At 28.2% G+C, this 21,757-nt stretch overlaps 1 protein-coding gene across 2 annotated transcripts; it reads right to left on the bottom strand.

Annotated features, from left to right (window-relative positions):
- Positions 1 to 7,133: 7,133 nt before the first annotated feature.
- LOC129969344 (double-stranded RNA-specific editase 1-like) lies at positions 7,134 to 21,504 on the bottom strand. 2 transcript variants are annotated; one of them, XM_056083892.1, is made up of 6 exons: positions 21,471 to 21,504; positions 21,040 to 21,145; positions 19,960 to 20,103; positions 13,728 to 13,847; positions 12,505 to 12,643; positions 7,134 to 10,063 (listed from the first exon to the last, which is right to left on the bottom strand). In XM_056083892.1, the coding sequence occupies exons 2-6, from the start codon at positions 21,085 to 21,087 to the stop codon at positions 8,130 to 8,132; spliced, it is 2,385 nt and encodes a 794-aa protein (XP_055939867.1). In that variant the 5' UTR covers positions 21,088 to 21,145; positions 21,471 to 21,504; the 3' UTR covers positions 7,134 to 8,129. The 2 variants fall into 2 exon arrangements, with proteins under 2 accessions (XP_055939867.1, XP_055939859.1); XM_056083884.1 differs by lacking the exon at positions 21,471 to 21,504 and adding an exon at positions 21,258 to 21,435.
- Between the last annotated feature and the right edge of the window lie 253 nt (positions 21,505 to 21,757).

Below are 21,757 nucleotides of genomic sequence, written 5' to 3'. Positions count from 1 at the left end.
AATTCCGAAATATGATTGGCGGACTAAAAGCTTGTCTAGACAGACATACGTCTTCTGTTGTTGAATATATTGATTAGACGTTTGCAAAAAGGAAATTTATCTGAAATCTAATCAGTGAAACTTTTTTTATTTGTTTATTCCATATTGATTTTAGTTAGAAAGAGTAGAATTATTTTGAACATATTATTAAGAAGGCAATATGCAATATATAAGAGGAAGAAAATGAAGGGAAATCATTCAAAAATATAATTCCCAGTAAGTCTATTTTGACATCTAACCAACATCTGTTTTGAGGCTTGTTTTCTTATGTGTGCAAATAATTAATGCGAGTCCGAAAAATAATTAATTCTTACTATGTAAACATGCATTTTATCCCGAACAGAACACAAAAATGTTTATGAATGTGCATATGGACAGCACTGAGGGGATTTTTCTCTTCTCTCTTTTCTTCTATTTAACATATTTTTTTATTTGGAAAATGCATTTTTTTTTTTTTTTTTTTTTTTTCCTTTTCGTAGAACACTATTTTTTTCAACTCATTTTAATGATTAGTTTAATTTTGTGTTCTTGAATATTATGTAGTTAAAGGATCACAAACTTCACATTTTTTTAACTCTTTTAAGGCTAGACTGTAGCAAAGGTTATTATGCTGCAGTTTGTTGATTTATAATATTCTCACTTCAGTTTTAAGTTCTAGCTAATATTTCTTTCAGCATTATTTTTATTTTATATTTTATCTTTACTGATATCGATTAATTCACTTTTAGCTCAAGCACTCTTAGCATACATTTATTCTTTTATTGTTTATTTAATTGTATTTATTTTATTCCTCACTGCTTATGTTTGGTAAAATTCAATTTTTTATGCAGTTCAGCATTGTTTGTTCAAAGTAGAACCATTATATGGGATTCATTATAGTAGATCCATTATATGTGATTTCTTTCTGTTTGTGAGTATTATACATATAGAAAATTCTACTATGAAGAAACAAAACTTGTAATGTTACTATATATTCACATTTAAAGGTATTACATATCTCTGTGGTAACAAAAGTCATGGCATACCTCCTAATAACATGTCAGGCCTCTTTATTCCTAACAAAATGCAGCAACTCGACGCGGCATAGACTCAACAAATCCTGCAGAAATATGGAGCCATGCTATCTCTACAGAAATCCATAATTACAAAATGTTGTTGGTGCAGGATATTGTGCATGAATTGATCTCTCGATTATGTTACATAAATGTTCGATAGGATTCATGTCGGGCTATCTAGATAACCGAATTATTCGCTGGATTTGTCTAAAAATGTTCTTCAAATCAACTGCGAACAGTTTTTATTCGGCATTGTCATCCATAAAAATTCCACCGTTGTTTTGATACATAAAGTCCATGAATAGCTGCAAGTGGTCTCCAAGTAGCTGAATATAACCACTTTCAGTTAGTGATCCGTCCATTTGGATCAAAGATTCCATACAAACAATTCATACCATTATGGCGCCACTACCAAGTTTGCACAGAACCTCGTTGGCACCTTGAGTGCATGACTTCTTGAGGTCTGAGCGACACTTGGATTCGACCATCAACTCTTACCAATTGAAATCATGACTCATCTGAATAAGCAACAGTTTTCTAATTGTCTAGGACCTAACCAATATGTTCATGCCGCCTGAGAAGCGCTGCAGGCCGATCTCATCTGTTAGTAAAGTACTGGGATCGGTTTTTCTACTACAACAGCCCATTAAAGCCGAATTTCACCGCACTGTGCTAACAGATTAATACCTAAAGTACATGAACTTTAACGGATACGCCTCCCATACGTACCACATTAATTCCTGCGGTTAGTTCATTCAGTGTTGCTTGTCTGTAAACGCTGACAATTCTGTGCATACGTCGCTGATCTTGGTCATTAAGTGCTGGCAGTGGACCACTGCGCTGCCATGGTGGAAGGTTATGACTGAAATTGAGTATTCTCGGCACACTCTTGACACTGTGGATCTCAGAATATTTAATTTTGAAATGGAACATCACATGCGTCTAGCTCTAACTATCATTCTCCGTTCAAAATCTGTTAATTCTCGTCGTGCTGAAATAATCATGACAGAAATCTTTTCACATGAATCATTTGAATACAAAAGAAAGCCCTGATAATGAATGCACTGCTCATTTATACATTTTGTACTCAATACTACTGCTATTTGTATATTTGCCCATGAATTTTGTCTCCTCAGTGTGTTTATATATAATCTTAAGCTGTCAGCCAATGCGCATAAAATTTTCTATTACAACTTTCGTTAGTTAATCTATGACTATTATATATGAAATACTGTTTAGTAAGATAACAGTCCATCTAAATGGGTTTCTAGTTCTGAAGATTTCAGATACATCTGAAAAAAGAAAGTGAAATTTTTTATTAAACCTGGAAATATCAGTAAAAAGTCAGGCAAATTCTTTCAGTAGAAATTATGGTCATCCTGTAATTATTTATTATTTTAAGAATAAATATTTTTCTTCAGTCACATTCATAGTCATCATACAAAATAAGAGTAGGCTTCTAAGCTGGGCAAAAGACAGGATAATAGCTTTTCAAGAGCTAATTTTGACTTTCCAAGAACATTGCGAAATTTTTCATTTAATTCAAGTGCATGTGCAAAAAAAATTAATACATTCACCAAGCTCTTTCGATTAGTCAATTTGCTCTTAATAGTAAATCACTATTTTCTCTAATTTGATCATCCATGTTCAGTAAATTATACGAATTTCTTTTTCATCAAATTTAATATAAGACAACGATCTGTTTACTAGCTTTGAAATCAATAATAGGTAAGAATGGATTTATTCCCATATACTCTATTTTATCTAAGCAAAGAAGAACAACGACTATTCTCTTGTTTGCTGTAAAAATATTTTTTAGTATTACTATTAAATTCATAATAATTAAATTTAAAAATGCTTCTTCTTTTTGACTCATGAACATCAAACAAATTCCTTAGAGATTGTACGTAATCTATAAGGTTCGTTTACAGAAAACATACAACAGTCCAATCTACAGTAATACTTTGGAGGCTAAACTTGTTATATTAAAATTTTGTAACATTACAAACCATAAAAATAATAAAACTGCAGTTTCTAGGGTTTTTTTTTTTTTTTTTTTGTCGTGTGAATACTTAAAGCCAAATTTTCGCGCAGTAGCTTCTGAGGGCAAAGACCACTGAGCACCCGAGGGCAGAAGTCTGACTTCTAGCTCAAATGAAGATAGCACACACACACTCGCTTGCACAACCCCTTTTTACAGCGGGACTCATTCACGCACCTCACAGAGAGAACACAAGAAGAAAATAACCATGCTCGAACGCCTAGATCACGGGGGGAAGACGCGCTACCCCTAGGCGAGGATTCCGGCCTAGTGAATTATTGGTAAAACCCACTCGCTTTTGCTCTTACTTATGGTTTTTCTGTTATATTATCTGCAATCGTTTGTAGCGCACATGAGCCTTGATTACTCATATCTATTATAAGTAATCAAGGCTCTTATGGCATCCCACTTTACAGACAACCTTATTGTGTTAAGAATGAAGGTTGTTTGGTTCTATTTCACTTTCATTGTATGACATGCCATTTAGAAGTTCATGCACTCTGAAAAATGAGTAATTCATGGATAAACATAAATCGTTCAGTTGTTTGGAGATAATTATCCTAACTAAATTTAGTACATAAGATAAATAAAGAATGTATCATATAAGTTTGAACGAGCAATTCTTGTGTGTAACTTATTTTGTGCATCTCGGAAACTGTTCTAACGATTTCGATCAGATTTTATATTTAGATAAGATTTTGCTTTTTAAGTCTACCTATGTAGATGTCTTTCCTGAAAAAATGCTATTTTACACATACACAAAAATAAATAAATTATATATCTAACTATTAGATTAAGTATATTTAAATTCCGCATCGAACAGTGGTTATAATAACTTGAATGGCGCGTGTGTTGTGGATCCTGGGTTCAAATTGCGAGGGTTTTTTTTTCTTATGTATTTATATTTTTGCTTTCTTAAGTTATATCTATAAAGGTCTCCTGAAAAAAAAAACGCGTTTTATCAAACACAAAAAAACATTTTTTATAACTAATTATTAGAGCCTTTTTCTATCTGCTCTCATATTGACAATGTCAATAAAATGCCATCTCAGAATCGATTTCATCGTGTTAAAACTGCGTGTAAATTCAAAAATTTAAGTAATGATAGATAAGCTGTAAAATGAATTCTGTAAAACAGAAGATTGTTTCGAATAACATGTTAAACTAAGTGCATTCGTGATTTTTCTTATTTTATTTAAATAACCAGTCCATATGTAGGTAAGATTGAAAAATATATGTAATCAGTATGCGATTCATATTTTTTCCGAAAAACACATTATAAAAAAAAAAATAAAAAAAACTGCGGAACGAAGTTCAGTCTTCCAGATATTCTATTAATGTTTGCTTATTTTTAACTAATCACCTTTGGCGACTAATCGATTCGCCAGGAGTAATGCTCGCTAAAATTTTCAATTAAATATTTTTGTACCTTATTCTCTTAATAGTTTCTTCAGCAAAACATATTTAAGCTTCAAATTTCAATAGCCACATATTTCATAAGTATTACAAAAGCCTTACAGTATTTTGTTCACTATACTATATATCTGCTATATATCCTAATTTGATATATATATATATATACTACATATCAAATTTGCTGTCTACTACTATAGGATTTAATTTTGAAATTAAAGAGATAAAACTTCAATAAATACGAAAACGTTTTTGCTAAAACAAAACATTTAAAAAAAAATGGCTAGAAAATTGAATCTTTCAGCATTGTAATCTTATGTGTACCATAGAATATTTTTTTAATAATTTATGTAATATTTCATAGAATTATTCGATAAAAATTTCCCTCGCTCAGTATAAAATTAGGTTTTTACCACATTTAAATCAATAAATGCACTTCTTAAAACATTTATGAAGTTAAATTTTATACAGTACTTCGATTCTATAAATCATATTTAGTAAAATTATCTTCACAATCTAACGTTTCAATCTTCAGCAATCAAGTCTGACTTTCAATATCATCATTTTAGGACAATCAACAATTTTATTATTTTAGGCAATCAGTCTCAGGGAAAATCCAAAATTTGATTGGTTATTTTTTTAAGAGGGTTGGAAAGGTTTAAAATCGCGCATTTTTTTTTTATTATTATTATTATTTATTTTTTTTACAAAAAAATAAAATAGAAGCATTTAAATTTTTATAATCAATTAGTTTTAATTGCAAAAGAAAGGAACTTTTTATATTTAAAATATTAGTTTAGTTTAGTTTTTTATATTTAAAATATAAATTATAATCGAGAAAAACATCACTCGCAAAACAGAGGATCTGTATAAAAATTTAAAATTTGTAATTCATTTCATTTCGACCAATTTTTATTAGATATATACGCCATTAATAAGGTTTTAGAAATTAGCTGTTAGGCTGATTAGTGTGGATGTTCTGCACATATATTCAACTTTGTATGTCTTAAAGAATACTGAATTAATAATATAAAAATTTTAAAACATAACAGAAAAAATATTCATATTTATTTCAATTCATACAAACAATGTTGAACATTACACTTTTCTATGCTTAGTTTTCACTAAGAGTTTACAAAAATTCAAAATGAAAGATTAAGTTAACATGCTGATAAAAGCTAATCTTTCTCATGTATTCATAATGTGTGTGTGCAGGTTAAATCTTATTTTCACTTTGGGCAAAATAATTGTTGGAAAGTATATTTTTTAAAAAAAAATTATTAAAAATAGAAAATTTATAGATTAAAACATTGGTATCATTGAAAAGATTATTTTTTTTATCTTTAAGATGATATAAAAATCAGTTTTGTGCTGTAAGTAACTGTCAAGTTTGCATCACCCTGTAAAATAAATATATTTGGAACTCTCAAATCTGTAATGTCCAATAACATCTTTATTTTATGTCTTGTTAAAAACGCAAAAAAAAAAAAAAAAAAAAAAAAAAAAAAATACTGTTGCCAAAAATCAAAGACAATTATGAACCGACTTTTACAGTTTTACTCTGATCTTAAAAACTTCATTTATTATTGAAAAAAAGGATCTTAGTTCATTAAGACCTTTTCCACTCAGCATTGCACTTATTGGCTCATGACAATATTAAATTCACAATAACAAAAAAAAAAATAGTATAAGTAAGTTATTTTAAACCGAGAAATTTTTAAAATCATTTTTCTATTTGGAATAATTTTTCCAGGGAAACTGTTAAATACATTTGTATTAGCCATATGGAAACTATTAGTAGAACTGAATCTATTATGAAAACAAATCTGCTATATCTCACTGAATATCAGTAATGTGTAGAGGGTAAAAAGTAAGATTGTGAGTGTAAATATGGTTAAGTTAAAATTATTATAAGTAATAATTAAGTTAAAATTATTATATAAAGTAAAAATTATTATTTAATAAATAAGTTAAAATTATTATATAAATAATCAGATATTTTGATAACTTATTTATAATAGTGAATATCATTATCTAAAATATCATGTATGATATTAGTATAGTAAAAATTAATTTATTTTTTTTTTCCAAAATGGAATAAAGCCCAGAATAATATTTCAAATAAAGATTCTCCACGTCACTTTTTTTCTTTTTCTTTTTTTTAGCATTTAATCAAGATCTTAATATACACGAATATGCAGGACTGATTACATTCAAATTTAAATTTTTTTTAAATTATATTGCAATTATAAAATATATTGAAAACTGTTATTAAAGTACATAACTAAAATAGATTTAAATCTTTCATGACCCTGCTAAATAGATAAAACATATTGTACATTACTTTTACTTCAAAAATCAAAAACTAAAATTATAATCAGAGAATATAAATGATAATCTCCAAAAAAAAAAATGTATTCTTATATGAGAAATCTAAAAATTTAATTATTTATATTTTCATATATTACAAGATATTATTAAATGCTTTAGTAAAAAACATTTGTGAATATTTAAAAAAAAATATTAATGCAAAGTATTGAAAACATGGCGATACACATTTATTAATGCTTAATGGTGAACATACAAATAAAATAATTTTACATGAGTAATTTTTTTTAAAAAACATTTTTAGAGCATTTTGTGCCATTTTTACCTCTTTACTTCTTAGATATATGGCAAATTTAAGTATACTTTCAAGAAAAAAATATACATATTGCATGAAAGAAAAAGTTTAATTTAAATAAAATTACAAATTTATGTTACCTTTGGCCAGAAACTTTCAACATGTTAAAAGAATTTTTTTTAATCAAATAAAAACAGTATCAAATAAATTCAACATAAGTAATTGATAACAAAATATTTTCAGATGTGGAAGAAGTCAATGAACTGAATGAGAAATAATGGACAATTTGATGAATCTTGTAATACCTGCCAAGAGTGATATCAAAGAAGATAAATTTGACAAAAAAATAAAATGCTAAACAAAAAAAAAAGACATAGGAATTGACTAGTTTTGCAAAGAAAATACAGAACCTCTTATAAGAGTCATAGAAAAACTCTGCAGTACTGACCATGAAACTTTTCAAAGCTGTATCATATTGTACAAATTGCAATAAATGTTAATTTTTAAAAAAAACCTATGAGGTACTTGCCCATTAAGCAGAAATCAATTTTTTCTTCAATTAATATTGATTTCATTTTCACCTCTTAATAATAACAATATTTACAATTAAATTATAGATATTGTTTAAATTTAAGAAGTATAGATTTTTTCCCAGAAAGTTAATTTCACAGAATGCAAATTTTTCATGCATGTAATATATTAATGGCAAAACCTCTACATTCAGAAAGGATTTCCAATTTTAAGAGCAATTGCTACTTGTTCCTTGTTAATATAATGGAATCTTCTTTCATTAAATAATAAAATATGGAAATTTTTAGTATGCTTTTTCTATAATGATTCACAGCAAGTATTTACAACACAAATCTACAACTTACACATGTCTATGTATACAATTATAACAATATTTCAAAAACTAAAAGTTGAATTTCTAAAACAGTATGAAAAATGTAAAATGATTTTAAAATAAAAGTTCAAATTCATTTTGTTCAATGGGTTTTTTCACCCAGTTCCCAAGACCAGCATCTGAAAAAGCTGATGTAAGAACTCTTTTAGCAACCTGGTAGTGTTGAACAACATTTTTATACAAAGCATATAACCCAGGTTTAGGAGTTTCATAGTTTATTATGTGTGGTAACCGATCATATATATTTAAAAAACGCTGGAAGAAAGATCTCTTTGATAGTCGAGAAACTTGTCCACTTTCCATTTTACCAGTAGTTGCATTGACAACTTCAGCACGTCCAAGTCCAGATGTCCAGTTAACACTAAAATTAGGAGATTTTGCCAAATGCCTCGTTTCTGGACTACTAGTCGGACACATTTTGGGCTTATTTAGTTTGAAAAGAGATGGTAATTCTTTAATTGAGTTCTCAATACGTCCAAAAAGGGCACGTTTCAAGTGACTAGGATGAAACAATCCACCCAATATCACACTGTCAAGGTAAATTGGTTCAATAAAATGACTTAATAGAGCCCCTTGAAGTCCCAGAACATTCCAAGATGCTATTTTATCTGAACAAGACATTGTCAATAAACGCTCTTGCCCAGGAAGAATTCCATCCCAAGTCTGAATACCTTGTCCAGATCTAATAGGTATAGTTCCTTCGCCAGATTCAATTTTGGTACGTAAGGCGCCACGAGAATTACGATTGGGATGACGATCCATTGATTCTATAGCTCCTTCCTCATGAGGGCAAAAGATGCGTGCATCCCCACAAGGTGCGGTACTGATATATAAATGAAATTTGATATTTGGCTTCAACTGAAATCCACCACTTTCTGTCTTAATAAATATTGACTTATTTTCCTCGCCCTCCAGATGCATTTCAAGATTAGTGTAGAAGAAGTCCTTAAGACATCTGCGAGATATTATTTCAGCATGGCAGTCATTTAAATTAGCACCAACCATACTTATATGCTCTCCATTAATACATTTGGTGCCTGTTCCTATGCTAACAATCTTTATGTCTTCCATGGCTTCATCTGTTGTCATTGCTATTCCAGCTATGACCTTCCACTTTGCATGTTCCACATTTCCTGTCATTACCTCATTAAATGTATTTGACAGAATATGTGATATTCTATCAGCCACATGCTGAGGAAAATTAAAGAGATCTGCATCAATTGAATTTGGAGCTAATAAAGATAAACCATATGTATTATAGGACACTTTATATAAGTTAGACATAACAGAACGTGCAGCTGATGCTTTAGCCTGCTTTTTATTTGGGCCTGTACCTTCAAATGTAACTCCATCAACTTCTACTTTCATGCGAAAACGCTGACTGGGAATAGTAGAATTTTCATCGACAAGTTTATATTCTAAGCCTGGATGAATTTCATTTAAAAGCATAACAGGATTCTTCTTAGATGCATCGGACAGGATTTTTAAAGAATTTTTAGGAATGTTATTTCCAGTATTATCCATATTAATTTGAAGATCAGATCCATTTTTGTGTGATTCAGGTTTGTTGAAAGAAAATCCATCATTTTTTTCGTCAGATGTGAAGTCTATTTGAACCACAGGGTTATTAATTGCTGTCAATGCCTCTGGTGTATTTCTAAATTGGACAAATGATGCTAAAGCCAACTGAGCAGCAGCATGTTTAGCTAGTTGTTTTGAAGTACCATGGCCAACATATTTGGTTCCATTAACTTCAACTGATACAATAAACTGAGGATTATGAGCTGGTCCAGAAACAGATTCCACTACATATTTTAATCCTGGTTTTAATTCATTCAGTTGCATTAATGCATTTTTCTGAGGTAATATAACTTTCAATTTCTTGGGGGGAGGATCGCCACCCTTTGATTTTCTTTTTTTAGGCTTTTTCTGGCTACTTCCATTCAAAGGATCATTCCCAGCATTAGTCAAATCTATTTTTGGATCTTCTGTAAATTTCAGATAAAAAGTATGGTTAGTAAAAACAAGCTTTCAAATATAAAAACAATGAATAAAAAATCAAATATTTAACACTTAAGATCAGGATTAAATTCAACTATAAAATCAGCAGAGTGAGAATTAAAATAAAAATTTAATTTTGTCAATTAGATTAAAAAAATTTAATGATAAATAAGTGCAAAACATACAATCTATCTAATCCTTTATGCACTAAAAATATTTGCAATTAAAAAAAAAAAAACACCAAATTCAAAAACGCACTTTTCTTCGAGCTTCATCAAGAGCCCCCCCCCCCCAAATCAAGTTATTTCAGAGGAATGATTTTTCATTCAGGAAAAGAATCACATTAAAAATCAATTATCCTCAATTTAAATCATAACTTTATTTATGATTTAATAACATAGTTGTTTCAATCCTAACTTTACAAGGTTTCCATAACATGTGCATTTCAGTAACATAAAGAAACTTTATGAAAAATCTGCAGCACAGATAAAATATAAAAAGATTTTACTAAATAACTTTATTCTCCTGAATAGAGATAACCTTTAAACTTACTACTATATTAAAAAAAAAAAAGTTTCACCAAATTGGAAAGCAGTAATATTTACCATGATATTTTCTATATCAATTTTGAAAAGCTGATAATTTATAGATAAAAAAAAAATAACAGAGGAAAGCTCTTCCAAAAATCTCTTGCAATAAATCCAGAATAAAGGAATTATTCCTTCCTTGCAGTATAAAAATTGTGAAACCATGAGTAAACAAACAAATATCAGGAGTCCTCGGATTTTTATTTTCAGATCATTATTTGCATCATATTGTAGTAAAGAAAGTCAAGTATACGTTTTGGGCAACTTTTTGTTGACTGATTAAAACCTGAATTCGATACAGAACTATTATTATAACAAGATCATAAATCATTTTCAAATCAGTGCAAGTTCTTGAGTTATTGCATTTATATACATGTAAATATACAGATAAACAAATCATATCATCAAATTTTATCCACCTAGCTCTTTATACTTTGCAATAATTGTATTCAAGCATACTTCTAATAAATGAATTTTATTCAAAGTTGAATAGAAACTGTAAATTTGATTTCAAAACCGTATACTCAATTTTATCCATCTAGAGTTTAAGTTATATTAAAAAACAGATAAAATTCAAAAAATGACTTTTTTTTAAAAAAAAATTGAGAAAGTTAGAAATGTGGAGCTGCATTTAAACCTTACATATGAATTTTTTGACAATAATAATATATTCCCTAAATATAATTCACATATAAGAAAATAATAGAAAAGAAAGCTGATACACAAGTTTTTCAAATGCTTTTCAAGACTTATTGACAAGCGATATAAAGAGCTTTGATGAATAAATAACAGCAAAAGAAAAAAAAAAAGAAAAAAAATCAGAGAAATAAATAAAAGATGCTGAATTTAAAATACATCAGTAAGTACATAAAAATGAAAGATGCTGTAATTTTTAAGAGAAATATGTCACGAAGTTAAGTTTCTTCATGAGCAGCATATGCAGAAATTAATTCGGGGAAAGTGGGGTTACATATCATCATTACCTTAAAGTAGCAATTTCTTTCATTAAGAATTAGAACTTTGTAAAAACTAAAGAATATGTTACATCAATCTTATTTCTCCTATTTAAAAGAGGTAAAGGATTAATATAATTTCTAACAAGATATAAAAATCCTAAAAATTAAGAACATTTATTTAATATAATAAAGATGCAATAAGAACAAAAATTCTTACTTGCCAGAACCAGTGAAATTACAACATTGAAACATTGATAAAAATCATTTAATGATTGAAAAAGTGAAATTTAAAAAAATGGTTAAAGAAATACAAATATAATGAAATAAAAAATTCTATACATATTAGGTATTACGAATTTATATTTATACTTTAAGTTTTTTTTCAAAGAATTCAAGATTTCTTTACTAACAGTTATATTTTTATAAATATATAATATAATTTTTATTATGTATATAATAATAATAATAATAATAAATATAATTTTTATAAATATATAATATCTATTTAAACACATTTCAGATATACTGTTTCTTAAACAGTTTTTTTTCTTAATGTTTCATAGATGAAAACAGTATATGTTACAACAAGCAAAAAATCTGAACAAATTTTCTTTCAGTATTTTAAATTTATTTTCATCTACAGATACAAGGTCATTTCTGATATGATTAAAATATTTAATGAACTTATAAATGAAAATTTATTTTTATATGATATGAAATAATAAATTATATAAATGAATAATAAATATAATTATAAAAAGATATTTATAATATTATTCTTTTTCTCTTTTCTATATTTTTAGCAGCTTCACTAATTTAACAACATCTAATAATACAAACCCATTAAACACATTTCTTTAATAAAAATAAATCAAAAATATTTACCAGCATCTTCTGCAGTTTTGACTTGTCCATCTAGATTTTTTAAATTTTTAACAATATGAAAAACTCTTTTTCTATATTCTGGAACTTGGGTAATTTCGCAACCGACAAATTTAAGAGACTGCAATTTTTTCAGCTTTCCCTGTTAAGATCAAAATTAATTTTGTAAAAAATTTTAATTAAAAGCCGATATTATTTTTTTTTTAAAGTTTGAATTCACATGCATCACTAACTTTGCACATTTCCTTTAAAAAAAATTAAAAAACCTAAGATAATCAAAAACATTTTCTTAAATCTACAATAATTTTGTACATATCTGCTTATTAAGTAACCCTAAATAAATACAGAAAATATACTTTCTTTTATATTTAAAAATCAAAATGCATTTTAACATAGATTGATTTTAATTGCTCATATAACACAGCAGATCAGTATATATAAATAAATATATTATAGCTGATAATATGAATAAAGGAATTTCCTATAACTTCTTATTTAAAAAAGAAAAAAAAAACTCAATAAATTTGTGAAATGCACTGAATATTTACAACATTGATCTTTTACATTAAATGAATAACTCCCACAACATGCTCTTCGATTAGAGAAATTTAAGATGCTAGTGAATTTTATATTCCATAGAACATATAAACATTCATTTACTATAAAGTTAAAAACAAAAAGCATATCTACTCTAATTATAAAAATGAAAAAAAAAAATGTAAAAATTCTATGACAATTAAATACAAAAGGTGCTTTAAAAATGGCAAAAAGGAAAAAGTGCATAAATTTTCTCCATTTGATTATAGACATTGCTACTCATTAAATTAAACATATTTCTTTGAAAATATGCAATTGGAATGCAAAATTATTGGGGGGGGGGGGTCTGAAATGTTTTCTAATTCTAGAAATTATTTTTTTTTTATCTTAAAGCATGTTATCAAGTATGCTGAATTTTCAGGAAATAGGAGATACTAATTGCATCTAGAAATGTAGGAAACTGCCAAAAAAACAAATATAATTTGCAAAAAATCCAAAATTATTAAAAAAAAACAATAGCTACTTTGAATATGCATTATTTGTTTGTTGTCTTGCAATGAGAAAGAAAATGACAAAGAAAACAAATTACTATTCACAAAGAAAAATTTATCAATTAAAAACAGAATTAAAAAATTCATATATATTAAAGAGAAAATAAAGTACAATGATGCAGAAAAAATGCTACTTACTAATGCTTTGAGCGCAATAATATCTTTGATTTTATTATTACTCAAGTCCAAATAAGTCAACTGTGGACAACCATTCAAGAAAAAAAGAGTACTTGAGATCTTATTGGAACTCAGATCCAACTGCAAAGTAAAATTTCTTTTTTAAAAAAACATAAATCAAATTTTTTTTAAAAAAAACAATTTTTTTAAATAACATTACACAAAGAAACTAAAAATATCTAGTGCATTAATATTAGTCACATTAAACACCTTAATCATATGAATTATATTTAATAAGCTATTATAAAAAAATTTCATAACAAAAAACAAAAATACACCTATGCTATAAACATGCAAAGATAAAGATAAACTTGGGATCCCAATCATTATGTCAATAAAATTAGGGGTTCAATAAAATTTTGATATTATTTTTTTAAATTCATTTTAAAAATTAAAAAAATGTAATTTAAAAAAAATTTAAGAATCTTTTCAAAAAGAAGTAATATATTTCACCATTCAAAATTTACAATATGCTTTAAAAAATATATAAAGAATTTTTTTTAAATTATATACCATACATTTCAAAAATTAATTTTAAAAAAATCAGAAACTGTTTTAATTCATATAAATATCTACAAAAAAAATGAATGTTAAAAATAAAATAAAATTGTTTTGTTCAAATAATTTTTCCAAAGTAATTGTTTTGGGGAAACAACATAAGCAGGGTGAAACAACACAAGCAGGGTGCATAGGGACAAACTGCTGTAAAAATTAAGTACTTTTAAGATCTCAACCTCCAAAATTAAGCAATTTCGTATAACTATAACATAGTTTTTACTGAAAAATTTCTTAAAAGCTTATTTTAATGCTTATTTTTTAAATTTTAAAATTCATTTCTGTATTTGCACATCTTCTATTGTAAAATTATGCCTTGTTGGATTTTACAAAAGCAAAGAAATGATCATAAAAATGGAAAAAAAAAAAAAACTATTAGTACCAAAAAAATTAAGTCAATCTTTATAAGATGGACAATAAAGGTCTGCGAGCTTATCAGATAGATACGACATTTCTGAAAACGTCGATATTGATGTAGAAGCTTAGAATGACCACGAATTTTGTATTTGATTTTTATATAAACAATAAAATAAAACTGGGCTGAGATGGAAAGAATAAATTTCTCCCTGCACTGACTCAGTCTATTAAGTAATTTTATTTGCAATCTTATAAAGCTAAAAACTAAAGCATTCCTATAGCTATCATCATATGACTGGAAAAACTGCCATGATCAGGGGTGTTTGTGGGACCCCAAAAAAATCCCCTGAAACTTTTACGGACTTACTACCGACATTTTGGAGTTTCGAGAAGGGAGAGGGAGTGAGAAATGAAAAATTACAATTATGAAGTATTGAATGACCTAATTATAAAAGTTCAATGAATTACTTTTTTAGCAAAATTAATAACCATAAATTTTCAAACATATAAACTACTAGATTTTATGTAAATATTTTAAATTACCTGAATTAATTCTTTAAAAAAAATTATCTAATTTTTGCTGCTTTTTTTTATTTTCCGATCTTTGTGGGCTTGTCTTTCTTTTGTGGTGAACTTCATAATTGCAGGAAGGTTGACTTTTATTTTCCTCATTTACAGTTGAAGAAATTTCCTTGAGAACTGCACATGCAGAGGTGGAAGCAGTTTGCTTTTCTGCTAATGTAGAAAGTTTTTCAGAGACTTTTATAGGTGACTCATCTGAAATACATGTTTTTAAGTTCTCTTGATATGTTTTCCAACTTCTGTTTATATTCAGTAAGAGATCTTTGTGAAGTGGATCAGTCACTGGATTTTTTGAGCCATATTTTTCACATGAGGTTTCTTTAGACTGCAGACTATTAAATCATATTTAATAGTCTGCACTGCATCTAGGGAATCAATCTTAAGAGAGGTTCTATAGTCAGTGACAAGTGTATCCATTAAGTTGAATGCACTTTCCACTAATGGGCCATGGAAGCAGCTAAGGCAGGCTTTGACCAATTTAGCCAATGTAGGATACTTATAATCATTTGTGAAATCATCTTTTAAATTAAAAACTTTAGACCAATATTTATCAATTGTACACTTGACTTGATTTCCACTTTCATCAGATGTGTAGAGCATTTCTTTGGTGATATCAATATCACTCTGGTATAACCTTATTTCAGCTTCTAATTTTGACTTTTCATTATCACTAAAAATATGGGACATAAAAGATGATAATTTTTCAAAAGCTAATATTGTACTGGTTTTACCTCTTAGCTCTGGATCTAATGCTGTAAAACTAATTAGATATGAATTTTTAAGGGGTATTTTCTGTTTCATATGCTGTGCTGTATTAGTATAAGCTTTCATCAGAGAAATTTGGAATTCTTTTGCTATTGGATGATTGGATTTTAGAATGATTTGTGAAAGCCTTGAATCCTTCCCCACCACACTTCAGCAGTGAGTTACAAAAAACACAATATGCTTGTCCAGCAACATTTATTTTCTTGCACCATGTGCCGATGGTATCCCCATCACCATCTCTCCGTTCAATCCAATTCCACCTAAATGCATTCCGGACACCTTCTTCTAATTGTATAATATCACTATTTATATCGAGAAATTTCATAGTGAAATTCTCTTGCGTATATAAATAAAAAATATTTCAATAAACGAAACGAAAAATTTACACATGCATCAATAAATGAAACGAAAATTTTACACAGCGGAGAAAAAAAGTTGCGAAGCGATCAATGACAAATAGCTAATACGGCGAAAAATCCCCCTTCTCTACTTATTGGCGCCACGCCAGGAGAGATAAGACCTTTGAACCCAGAGTCACGTTATCGCACATCTGGTCGAACGAAGTCTCTCCCTTTTTTTTCTGCCGTGCCTACTTGCCGAAAAGAATCCAGAAGAGAATGTCCGAGAACCGGGGGAATGAGTCATAACTCGCAATAAGGAAAGAACAAAAAATTTTCTGCTTTCAAAGCAAACAAAATTACCCAGATCAAAATAAATAATTCATTATTATTCCTACTTCCTTTTGAACGACGATCCCCGGAATTTCCGGGTATCGAAGTTCAAAGTCCCCGGAATTCCGGGGTTTCCCCGGAGCACAAACACCCCTGCATGATATTGACAATAGAACAATGCCATGTTCAAAATAAGTTGTTAAAATCATTTTTTAAAGAAAATAATACCAGCATTCACAAATAATCAGAGTGAAAAGAAATTGTCTTATCACCTCTTATTTCTAAAGTGTAGTAAAAGTCCTCTTTGAATATTTAACGATCCTAAAATTCAAAGAAATAATATCTTTTAACCTATACAGAAAAATCCTTACTTAAAAAAAAATTACAAAAGAAACGTTATATATAATTTATGAAGAAATGAAAATGCTTTAACAAGTCTTAGTTTTTATAAATAATGGAAACAAATTCATAAAGTAAACAGCTCTGTAATAAGCAAAATGAAAATAAACCACCCAGAGCATCTTCCCAAAACTTTCTAGCATATTCACTACAATTTTAACACCTGCAGAATAATGCAATTCAACAATTCGAACGCCTTATGTGGTACTAGTGTCAAAAATTACAGAATATTAACACTAGGTACGAATTAAATATTTTTAACTGGTTCTATTGTGTGATCTTGGCAAGTGCTTTGAGATTAATATCTGGCATGCGGTTAAAAGTATCAGAGAAACGAATTTGGGTTTTAGATGCACTTTTTCCAATTGATTTAATCAAAAGCTCCTCACAAAACAGCACTTGTAATCATAAAATTACACACCAAATTTGATATATTCAAGTCACTACATTTTTGAGTTATCGCGCTTACATTATTTCTGAAAGTACAAACCAACATGCAGAGAAACTCTTGTTGGATTTGGGTCAAAATTTGAAAGATGTTCATACAATAGATATTAAATCTATGTGCCAAATTTTATCCAACTAACTCTCGCCATTTTGTATTTATCATGCTAACTTATATTCAAACAGTCAGACAAACAGATTTCCTTTAAATGGATGTTTGCTGAAAATTTGATCGAAATCTACAAGTTTGGTGTGAAGACTATACCAAATTTCATCCATCTAGCTCAAAGTGTTTTTGTGTTATCTTTGTCACAGACAGACATTCTCCGAAAATGTGTTTTCGAATTTAAGGAAGTATGAAACGTGGAGATTCATTAAAATCTTGAGTTATAATTTTTTGACGATTGAAATATTTTCTCCAAGTTTTGTATACAAGAAAATAAAAATGCCGATTGAAGCATTTTTAAAAAAAGTCTTTCTTGAAGCCAGCATAAGACAATATAATACATTGCTTCAAAATTTAACAAAACTTATCAAATGTAGAATTTTATTCAATAAATATGCTTAAAAAATTTGCAAATTTAAATAAAAGCAACGAAAGTACTTTTTCCCTCTTCTTTCACTACAATTTTAACAGCTGCAGAATAATGCAATTCAACGATTCAAAGAAGCAACATCATCTTGAATTTCATTATAATAAAAATCTTTATTATAAACTGCATCCAAACTAATTTCTCAGAAATTTTTCAAAAATTACATTCAATCAAACAAAATTTTTATTATTCAAAAGCTATTCTTTTTTAACCTAAACTGTGTTAAAATAATTTTTATGCAATAATATGTTTTGTTGCTATGATGAAAACACATTAAAATTCTATATTTTAATTCAACTTTGAATTAAAAGTTTGAGCAATCGTTCTTAGTGTGCCTCGAATACCAAGAAAAATAACTTCCCAAATTTCATGCTCCTAATTTCCATGGCTTTATGCTGGGCATTGCTCAGAACAAGATTTTATATATAAACAGACATTTCATTAGGGAAAAATTTCAATAAAAGTTATAAAAAGAAAAAAACTCATAAAATAACAGCACCTAAATCCAAAATTATTTCATTAAAATTATTTAAGTTCAAAAGTTTCTGTTTTTTTCTTAATCAAGACAAATTTGGCAAGATTAGTCCAACAAATAAAAATGTTCAAATGGATGAGGACATTCAAAAAATACCTCGAAAGATATTGCGATCATTGAAAACTTAAGGTTTCAAGTTAAAATTCCATTGTGCTAGATTTTACTCGACTGTCTAATCCAATTACATACCACAATTAATTACAATTGAATACCTGTAGAAGGTCGTTCAAGCAATTGCTCAAAAACTACATATTAACGAGAATGATGATTGAATATGCAAAGTGTTTTTATAGCAGCTTTTCCCATGTTTGATATATTGTTCAGGCACATTAAATTCATGTAGCTATTTTCATATTTTCCATTGATTGAACCATATAGCATATTCTTCTTTAACAACACACAAAAGTTTAAATATGTACTTGCCATGCATAACTTAAATAAATTCTTCAACATCTAAAACATTAAAAATCGGAATTTTTTTTCGATTCGCAAAAAAGAATGACATTGTAAGTATTTCGTACTATCCCTTCAAAATAGCTATTCCAGAATTTTAATAAATAGCAATGTACATTTCTGAAAAAAAAAGGGATAAAAAAAAGTCAGAAAAAATAAAAGGAAAAAGAAAGAGCTAACAATCATTAAGCGTTATCTTAATATGTGCTGAAACCCCTGGAATACTTCTTTAAATTCTTTTTTGTTGGTTCTCTTTTTTTGATACCTCCAGTAAACAAACCTTTATGACCATGATTTCAAATTATCATATTCAACTTGAGGGGAAATAAAACAAAGCAAAATGAAAAGCTTTCTTTGTTTTCACGAGAAAATTAAGCACTTTTCACGACACTACACACCCTAACTAGATTAATACTAAAAATAAATGTTTTATACAATGTTGCCAGAAAGGCGATTCCAGCATGTCCCATACATAGTCACAAATAGCATAATAACTTCAGTGCACATAACAAGTAAAAATAGTGCTATTTTAAAACATAATTTGTAATGACAAAGATATGGGATGGGGAAGAGAGGGCCTTTTCTTAACAGAAAATTCTTAATGATCCCCATTTAAAAAATTTCATAACAAACAGGAAAATTTGGCGTTTGTGTTTTAATTGCACATCAGCAATTAATTGGAAAAAGAAAATAACTCAAGATTTAATGCTAGTCTAAGGATTATGTTCACTAAAGCAATACAATTAATATATAAGTATCAAAAATGTAATAAGTTTAATATTAAATTATTTTTATTCAGATAAAAACTTTTTCAGATTTTTTTTTAGATAAAAACTTACCTTTTTTAAATTTGGTAGCTTAGGAAAACCCTTTAAATTAGCAATTGAACAATTTTTCAAACTGAGATGTTCAACATTACAAAACTGTTGCAGAAGTTGAAGCTTCGATGGACCAGCAGAATTGTCAAGATTTACCTCAGTGAACTGCAAGTTTTACAAATTTGGTTACAATTCACATTTTATACTAGAAAAATCAATATTCTTCTCCCAAGTCAAACTGTTCATACATAGACATGACACATCATGACGATTTTATTAAATAACAAGCAAATATTCAAGATTTAAAAAAAACTCAGCAAATCCATAATAGATATACACAGATACTCCAATAAAGAAATATTAATGCTTTACAAAATTTTGATCTTTGCTTTATTTTCTTACATATACAATAATAAAAGCATTCATGCGACAAAACCTCTAAAAATGAATCTCAGTTTTATTAAAACTTTTATTTTTTACAATTCAACTCGAGGATTCTTAATCATGCTACTTAAGTATAAGATTATAATATATTAGAGAAATTCGAGGTATTAACTGTGACAAATCATACAAACAACAAACGAAAAAGTCTGTGTTTGTATGATTTTGTTTCTGTGAGAAAACTGTCTAACAGTAAACAAAAAAAATACACAATTTCATTTGCATATAATTCCATAAATTTACGTAAAAATAAATTGAATTTGCTACTAGAAATATGCATATGTTTTAGCACCTATAAACACTGCTAAATAATATTAATTTATGCTATACAATTTACTACTATGAATAATACCAGCGGGGATATAAAAGTAGTATAAAAAGGAAAATTTAACAGATGGACTGTCATCTAGAAGAAGTAGAAAACAATCATTAGTTTTCATCTAATGCCAGAAAAAAAAATAGCGTAAACTTAAACCATTATTTATATACACCTCTGATGTAAAAAATAAAATCATACTTTTTATTCGGCCGTTTAAAACATTTACATAGAGCCGCCATTGCCAACCAATTCACGATTATGACGATCTTGTCAAAATTTTACAACTCAAAATGCAAAATAGTAGCTACAGTTTCATCGTTTAATTTGAATAAAACACTTACTTCTTCCGGATTTCGACCGTCTAATACTGTCTGAATTTTTTGATCCATGTTTCCAAAATCCGGTATATTAGACAACAAACACGTTAGATTTGCTAATTCTGCTACACTGCCATAAGATAGAAAATATTAGTAATCAAATATTTTCTATGGAATTTCACATTATAATAATAATTCATAGTAATATCAAATCTAAAACTTCACAAAGAAATTATGTAAACCTGAATATGATACAAAACATAAAGCCCTCAATGGGAAAACATTATCAAATCACTGTGCCATTTGAGCAGCTGCCAATATGCACGATCTACATACATGCTTTGTGGATTATTTGTTTTAAACTAATTTCAGATAACCAAAAATTTAAATTTACGTTATTTTAGGATTTTATATGTCATTACTGCTTTTAAATATTGTGAAGAAAGTTTTTTTACATTCGAACAAAGAACAGTTCGACATATTCTAAAACAGTGTTCACACGAGGCCAACGATTGCGCGCAATGGAAGGACACGCCTACCTCTGAAACACCACGTGACTCCAAAGAGACAATGGCAAATGGTTGTCTCATCGGGACAACTACTTGCCATTGTCCTATTGTGGTCACGTGCTCTTCCTAAAGGAGGCGTGACTTTTTATTGGGCGCAATAGTTGGCCTCATGTCAACACTGCTTAACAATGATCTGAGATTTGCTTACTATTTCAAATACACATGTAGTATTG

Source organism: Argiope bruennichi, chromosome 1 (assembly GCF_947563725.1).
Source record: "Argiope bruennichi chromosome 1, qqArgBrue1.1, whole genome shotgun sequence".
In the NCBI taxonomy this organism is placed as follows: Eukaryota; Metazoa; Arthropoda; class Arachnida; order Araneae; family Araneidae; genus Argiope; species Argiope bruennichi.
This window is presented reverse-complemented; position numbering and strand designations above follow the sequence as displayed.

Coding starts and splice junctions, on each gene's coding strand:
- LOC129969344 (XM_056083884.1), bottom strand. CDS start 21,277: ATGTTTTGTATCATATTCAG. Junction 13,848..19,959: donor AGCTACCAAATTTAAAAAAG/GTAAGTTTTTAT, acceptor TTTACTTTGCAG/TTGGATCTGAGTTCCAATAA. Junction 10,064..12,504: donor CAAAACTGCAGAAGATGCTG/GTAAATATTTTT, acceptor TGAAATTTACAG/AAGATCCAAAAATAGATTTG.